Below are 7,761 nucleotides of genomic sequence, written 5' to 3'. Positions count from 1 at the left end.
CTACAGCTTATTGTACAATTGGCAGACCCTTGTAGGTACAGCCCCAGTGACAAGCAAAAGTATATATTTTTTTCCTTTTTCTGACAGTGTACATCGAATCTTTAGTTTCAGGCGCCCTCATGTGGCTCTGTTACATACTACAGTTTCAGAATTCTGGGGAAAAAAATTATCACAAGAGATAAAATTTTACCGTTGTTACATTGACCATTTGAATCCATTAGATTACGATAATAGGTGTTATAATTGCTAACTTATAAAACAAATTAAAAAGGTACACATTGATTTAATAACCGCATCCTATTTAGAAAATTCATCTGATCCTCACGCAAACATACACACAAGTCGCTTATCTTTTTTGTTTTATTGACAAAATATTAGCAGTTTGAAACAATGCAGTGCACATTCACATCCACTTCAGTTAAATACTAGGATCTGAAAGATATGCAGTCAGGCATACATAAATACAAGTATACATTTAAACGGCCTCTGTTATATTATATTTAGGTCTTAGAGCAGTAAAGTGCACGAGATAAGAGCAACTTAATATTTGCAAATGTTGCCCATTGGGCAAAGTGCATGTGAAACAAGGTGCTAGGAGGCACCCAAATAATATGCAATATACACATACGCAAAACCATGGTGCCGATTTATTGAACTGTTGCCTTTGTCGCAAAGTGCCGAAGAGGTATGGACACTAGATGGCGCACTGGCCAGCAGCGCCTTTTGGAGTTTAATAATTTTAATAATAATATTTTTTCTCCACTTCTATACAAAGACTTACGGTTTGGTTTCACATGCATAAGGCACCCTTTTAGGTAAATACTGCTATATATAAACATTTGGTCCCTTCTACATGAACATATAACAAAGGTTAAAGCGGACCTTTAATTTGTAATTGGGGATAATTTTACTCTGCATTAAACTACTGAAATATTTTCAGAATAATTTATGCATGGCGTTGTATATTAGACTCCTAACACTAACACAAGTTGGCTGTATTTTATTTAACCGAAAACATGTGCATATTACTGAAACTTGAACAATCAATCAGATTTATAGAAAATTGATTACAAGACAAATTCTGTTAAGCTTTACTCACCAAGACAATTTATCCTAAGCATTGAAATATATATTGAAAATGATATCTTCCTTTACATTCTGCAGTGTTAAATATATAAAAGAAAACACCAAAAATAAAGGCAAACACTGATCATTTAAATCATTTAAAATGAAGTAGCCGGACAGGGCATATTTTGAGAGATGTTATACAGTCCTTGTACAGTGTTGAACATTAAAATACCAGTATAGATTTAAAAGCAAAACATCTATCCATCCATCCATTTTCCAAACTGCTTATCCTACTGGGTCGCGGGGGGTCCGGAGCCTATCCCGGATGCAATGGGCACAAGGCAGGGAAAGCAAAACATAAAACATCAAAATGTCTCAGAACATCTTCAGTTAGTTGTTGAAAGCACACATTTTAAGATTCATGCTGCTTTATATGTATTAAATATTTATTATATTTCCAGTTCAGTTAAAAAAATATTTTCCACAAGACAATTTCATCTAACCTTCCAAAATACACGAAATGTTCTGTTCAACCCATAAAATTTAAATAAAGAATTTATAATATATTGTATTACAGTGCTAACACTAAAGAAGCCCTATGAAGCAGTTCTGAATTATATAATTGAGAAGAAACATATTTTTAATGAGATTTTAAATGGTCAGCGTCACACAGTGGAGTTTTTCAGTGTTTCTCAGCTGCCATTTCAGCTACCTTTTGCCAGTTACTGACCTCTAGTGTGCATTAAGGACTCATTCCAGTGCACAGAGATGCGAGTTGGGGCACACAGAGGAAAGACCCATAAAGGAAACGGCCTGCAAGCCAGGCAGCAGATCAAAATCACAGACAGCCCCTATCAAATGGGGCGACACACACAAACTTTCAGGCACCGAGAGGCTTGAAACAGATGGGGCAGGTCTGGGAGTGGAGGTGTCACTGGAGAGGACCGCCCGGTGGGGGGAGGGGCTGGCGGTCACACTGTGTAGTCCAGCTCGGCGTTCATTTTCGTGTACATCTCGTAGATGGCATCTACGGTGGCTGTGAAGTTGACGAGGAACTGGCGGATCTTCTCCAAGCAGTCCTCCTCCTTGACCTCACGCCCTTTGGATAGGGCCTTCAGGAAGTCTGACTTGTAAGGTGCCGCAAGCATGGCCATCTGCATGGAAGGACACAACCAGCTCTCTGTCACAGGGGGTAATCAGTATCTGACAGAGCCTGGCTGGCTCTCCTGCATGCGTATATACAGACGCTCCTCTACTTACGAATGAGACACGTTCCGAACGGCCGTTCGTAACTTGAAATGTTCGCAAGTCGTTATTCAACATTACTTAAGGGTATACGCAAGTACAAGGAACCTGGATGCTGGGAGTACGCACGCTAGGCTGCTGCGCGGCGGGAGTAGCGGCCAGAAGTCATACTAGGCGGAACTGGTGAAAAGTGCTATATAAATGCAGTCCATTTACCAATGAACACAATTTGGACTTATAGTCCTCTTCGTTCGTATGTCCGAAAATTCGTAAGTTGAAAATTCGTAAGTAGAGTAGTGTCTGTAATTATTTTTGTTTTGTATCTATGTTTATGTGATTCGCACTGCTTGCTGCACCCACCATTCTCTGTTAAGGTGTGTCATTCTAACCAAGGGATTAGCGGTTTTACCTCACGAGGGACTTGGTGTTGTTGAGCTGTGGAACTGGAGGTATGTGATTTGCTTCAGTAGAGACGTCCAGTTGCACAGCTCCATGGATTACAAGAGTTCCATGGAGACATGCCTCAGATCTTTCTTGAAGACATCTTCACATCTTTAATGGCAGCAGTCAGTGCCAAACTGGCATGACATCATCTTACAGCTTTGCTTACCTTGAAGAGATTTTGGACTAGCCAGCCGTGGTATTTTTTCAGGGCAAACTCATAGGCCTTAATGGCATTAACACGGATCAGGTTCGGGTTGTTTTCATCCTGTTCTCCATCTGCGAGGCTCTGCAGAAGGACCTGGATGAAGCGAAGCCCCCTGGTGACAATTGGAAGTAGAAGCCATCAGCATACAGTTTGTGGAAGGTTCTGATGGACGTGCTGTTTGTCCCGGGGGAGGAGAGGGTTACCTCTTCAGCCACATGAGTGCCAGGCTTGCTCCCACTTTGGGCCACTGGGATCCATACATCTCCTTCTCAGCCTCCAGTATATTCTGAAGGGTTTTGTAACGGCTTGGATTGCTGTCATAAACTGCCTTGATTTTCTGTACGGAAAGAGAATGAAAGAGAGATGTTCTTACAGGAAGGGGGAACCAAGCTTTACCGAGTGGCATTTTCGCAGTGGAGTAGCTACTGTACTTACAGTGATATTTCCCATGATGTCGGATTTAATCGGAGCAAAAACCGTGGAGCCAAGGCAATCTTTGGAGAAAGAAAAGCAGCAATGTTAATGATCGTAACAAGAAAATGCACCATGTTTTCATTATCAGCAGCGGTTCTGTAATAGGGTATAGCATATAATACGGGGCAAGAAATATTTCAATAGCATCAACCTACAGAATACGCACTCCTTAATTTGTTGTTAAGGCAGGACATTAAGAAATCTCATTAAGTCTACCCATCAATTATTCATGCCATCAAGAGAACTAAACAGATTTTTGAAAGGACCTCTTTGCCTCATCCATTTTTCAGTGGTGCACCTTGGCACGTCGTTCAGCTTGAGCAAGTCCCGTTAAGCACTGATCGGGCGTTGGGCCATATTGCTACCTACACGGCTACATACCATGCAGTTGTAAGTTGGGTAAAATCTGACACCTTCTCGCAGCTTTAATTCTGCAATTAAATGATGTTTCTTAACAAGACCGAAACGTTGCTTTAACAAATGGAGACTTGTGTGGGGAGTCAGTTATGCGTCAGATTTTAGTCAATGTATCCATGAAAAATACAAACACAAATAAATGAATGTCAGATGGCCCGGCATAAGTGTCCAAAAGTAGAAGCCGAAGAAATTAAATGTTTTACTGGGTCACCACTGGCGGCCTGAGGACTGAAGCAGAGAGGCTCTGCTGACAGCTGTCAGTGCTGAGCCATCACAGCGATCTGCTTTGTCGCAGATCACCATGCTTTGTGTCTCGTGGACGGGGCATCTCTGGTTTCCGAAAAATTCCACCCCCACCCGTCCGACCTCCACCTCCTTGCTGAATGCACCGATTATCTCAGCCCATCTTCTTCCCCGTCGCCCCCATACACAATACTGTCCCTGTTTCCAGCCCCCATGATGCGATGCACCGCTTTACACGGAAATTAGTGCTTTAATAATGCTTTGGAGTCCCCGGGTAATGTAGGCTTAGTAGAAACAGTACTCAAAATTGTCATCGATTCCGCATTGTAGCAATTCAGGATTGCATGCATAGTGCAGAAAACACCAAACAAGTTTTGTTTGTTACCATGGGCTATTTACATGGCAACATTTACATCTTGTAAACACACATGATGGTTGTTTTCCTGTAAACCTGCAAAAATGGAACTGAACATTTTAATAAATGGTTGCTCAAATAAATCTCTTTTGATTCTTTTAGGCCTATATTTTCTTTATGAAAAAAAAGAATTTACTATCAAATTTCCACTATTGTTGCAAGATTAAACAGAAGTGGCTTATCAGGATCTTAGGACACTTGACACAATACAATGAAATGGAAAGAAAGCAGACTAATTTCAACAACAGAAACCAGGGGCTCCAAGTGTTCCGGATGACAAGTCGAATAGAAAAGGTTTAATATATTAATAGAGAATGAGCCACTGGAAGATGCCCCTGGTAGACTGCAAATGGGCAAAGCAATTCAACACCACACTCATCAATTTTCTCAGCTGAAATCGGGGTACTCATGAGTAAATTATGCATGTATTAAGGTTTGCTCCTTTGTTGGCAAAGAAATTGGACACCCCCCCCCCCCCAAAAAGATAATGGGATATAATTGCCTGATCTTGACAGAAGTGTTTTACCTGGATGCATCTTACTTCTAGTATTTTACAGTGGTGATGTGGAGAGGAAATCTTGGTGAAATCAGATTCGGGATTTGAATTTAATGAGCCCTCATTTCTATGTGAGTGTTGCTTCCTGGCACTTTTGGAAAGATATGAAAATTACAATATCTTGTTGTCTTTTTTTCTATGCAGATATACGTAGGTCTACCCCAATGCAGCCTCCAATTCCCCCAGATAAGTGCATTAATATGCACGGTGTTTGGCTACAGCCATCACATATCATACTTAATCACCTCTTTATGTCTGTAACCCAGGCATGTAGCAAAATTACTAAGGTTTGAAACACCCCCTGCCGCAAATCTGTTTGCTCTCGGCCAAGAATGAGCGGGACTCTCCACGCCTCTGGTTGCTGGATCCCCAATACAATTTATTTCTGGCCATGGTTGTGAGGTACCCAGGACTGGTCCATCTGAATGGGCTGAAATGTGATAATTACCAGTGTCTTTGGATCGCCACTCAAGCAAGACATTCTGTGTGGTCCTGTTAAAATCTCTCATTAAACAGAGAATTACATCACTATTGCTTACTTGAAAGACAATTTACATCATCTCAGGAATGGCACAAGTAACAAGTAGCAAACTGGGGAAAAAATGGCTTCATTAGGCTGTATTTCCCAAAAAGATTTGAGTAGGTTTGAATATTAAAGACATGCAGAGAGAACAACTGATTCCTAGTTACTTCAAATCAAACTTTTCTGTTTTTTGTACAGTTCCACATAAATATCTTAATTATCCACATTAACTATACAACGCCTAACTTCTTTTGTAATTACTGTATGTCAGCTTACAGCATAAAAAGCCCATCAAAACTTCACTACCTTTCCTTACACCTGTTTTTGTTCGCAAAAAACACACAGAAAATGTGAAATCAGCACCTATTCAATTTACAAAATAAGACAAGGGGTATGCTGCCTACCAACATGTTAGGTGACATTGCAGGCTGTTAAAAACGTAATACGTAAGCCAGTCTGATTTGCAGATGTTCAACCTTTATATAATCACTTATTTCATCAGTTTCGTGCAGTAGGCTACATTTAAAAGTGGCTAATTCTTTAAATGTGCACACTGAATGTTGTCTCAATTTTATTGATGATCTTTTATTCCACAGGCGCCACATTAATATAATGTATTTAAACATGAATAACGGCATTATCCAACCTGTTACGGAACATAGATGATAATGATTGATGGGACATGTGTATGGAGTTCATATGTAGTACATTAAAATACAGTTTCATAAAATCGCATTATATTTCGCTGTCATTGCCAGTAGTTTCAGTGGTGCATTTTGTTTTGGACGGCAAAAATACAACTTAACTAATGAAAAATCCTGTCTTTAGTTTAAAAGGCAATTTAAATATGCTACGTACAAATGTGCGTCTGCATACCCAACCTAGCTATATGTAAAAATATATATTATATGTGTGTGTATATATATATATAGTTCAACACACTGAGCAGTCACTAAGTCTTCTGTTTTGATCAGTTTAAATCAGAAAACGCAAAACGTATAACCGCAGTATCAAAATGTATGATTCCGTTTCTGGAAAAAATACAATTTACGTAGAAATGATTAAATTTTACAAAGTCCCACAACTCTTGTGTCAAAAATCCAGTATAGAGAAACTTACCGAAGAATGGCGGAAGGTAAGATACTGCCTCTAGAAATGCTCTGGTCTCGACTTGCTTATCGGCTGGGACCTGTTTAAACTGGTGATCCATTAAGAGAGCCATTGCTTACAGTGATCTGACTTGCCAATGGACGAAAAATGCAAGAACTGAACTAGTACGGAGCAGTCTCTCCTCCGCAATGCAAATGAGCGGACATGTGAACCGCGCGGACACTTGGGTTCAGCTGGTGGGTAACGAAGAGCCAATCGAGCAAAAGAGGGAGGGACAATACCCATCATATATAGAAATAAGAGAACTTATCAGGCCTACTTTCTTAATAGGCTTGTTACATACAAACTTTGTGTACTCTGTAGTTTAACCTGCAGAATATGCCATTTTATTAAATTCATATGTCAATATATTTTTGTAAACTTTTGTCGATCACACTTTACTGAGTAGCTTCGTATCACACTCAGCAAAATGGGAAACTGTAGTGCGCAAAATAGCTAAACTTCTCTTACTCACTCTTTTAATGCTCGCTATTAATCACGCAACTCCGAGCAATTACTCTCTGTATTCGTTTCATGACACATATTGCATTTCCTGAAGCACCCAGCTCCTGAAACTTGTCCCTTACATTCATAACATTAACTAAACTTCATTTTGAGTCAAAATGTGAAAGTTTGTCTAGCCGTCATTTATTATTTATATTGTGGTAATGCATAATTTACACTGTTGACAGTTGAATACACCTTGCTAGAATGGCCATAAATGGCCTGTTCTACACGCGAGACTTTGTGAGTACAATTCACAAATAATTCACAAATAATAAATATTTTGATCTTGTTTTTCTACACTAAAACACATAGAAGGATTCTGATTTTTTTCCCTTCGTAAAACGGCAATGATCTAAACTAACAACTAAAATTAAATATTGCGTCGGATGCGTACATGTGTCAACAGAATTAGACCATTTTAAATAAATATATCTATCCATCCGCTTTTTGTGCGTATCTGCTATGTGACATGACATACGCTATTAGGAATCATTAAGTTGCGGCTTTAATTCGCC

General features: G+C 39.7%; 1 protein-coding gene across 1 annotated transcript; it reads right to left on the bottom strand.

Moving 5' to 3' along the window:
• Nucleotides 1–357: 357 nt before the first annotated feature.
• Nucleotides 358–6,920, bottom strand: gltpa (glycolipid transfer protein a). The gene is made up of 5 exons (XM_049003635.1): nucleotides 6,710–6,920; nucleotides 3,398–3,456; nucleotides 3,166–3,299; nucleotides 2,924–3,074; nucleotides 358–2,222 (listed from the first exon to the last, which is right to left on the bottom strand). The coding sequence occupies exons 1-5, from the start codon at nucleotides 6,810–6,812 to the stop codon at nucleotides 2,040–2,042; spliced, it is 630 nt and encodes a 209-aa protein (XP_048859592.1). The 5' UTR covers nucleotides 6,813–6,920; the 3' UTR covers nucleotides 358–2,039.
• Nucleotides 6,921–7,761: the final 841 nt, after the last annotated feature.

Source organism: Brienomyrus brachyistius, chromosome 2 (genome assembly GCF_023856365.1).
Source record: "Brienomyrus brachyistius isolate T26 chromosome 2, BBRACH_0.4, whole genome shotgun sequence".
In the NCBI taxonomy this organism is placed as follows: domain Eukaryota; kingdom Metazoa; phylum Chordata; class Actinopteri; order Osteoglossiformes; family Mormyridae; genus Brienomyrus; species Brienomyrus brachyistius.
This window is presented reverse-complemented; position numbering and strand designations above follow the sequence as displayed.

Excerpts from the sequence above, each read along its gene's own strand:
- gltpa (XM_049003635.1), bottom strand. The coding sequence starts at position 6,812 with ATGGCTCTCTTAATGGATCACCAGTTTAAACAGGTCCCAGCCGATAAG. Across the intron at positions 3,300-3,397 it reads ACATCATGGGAAATATCACT|AAAATCAAGGCAGTTTATGA; the intron begins GTAAGTACAGTA and ends CTTTCCGTACAG. Across the intron at positions 3,075-3,165 it reads GCACTCATGTGGCTGAAGAG|GGGGCTTCGCTTCATCCAGG; the intron begins GTAACCCTCTCC and ends AATTGTCACCAG.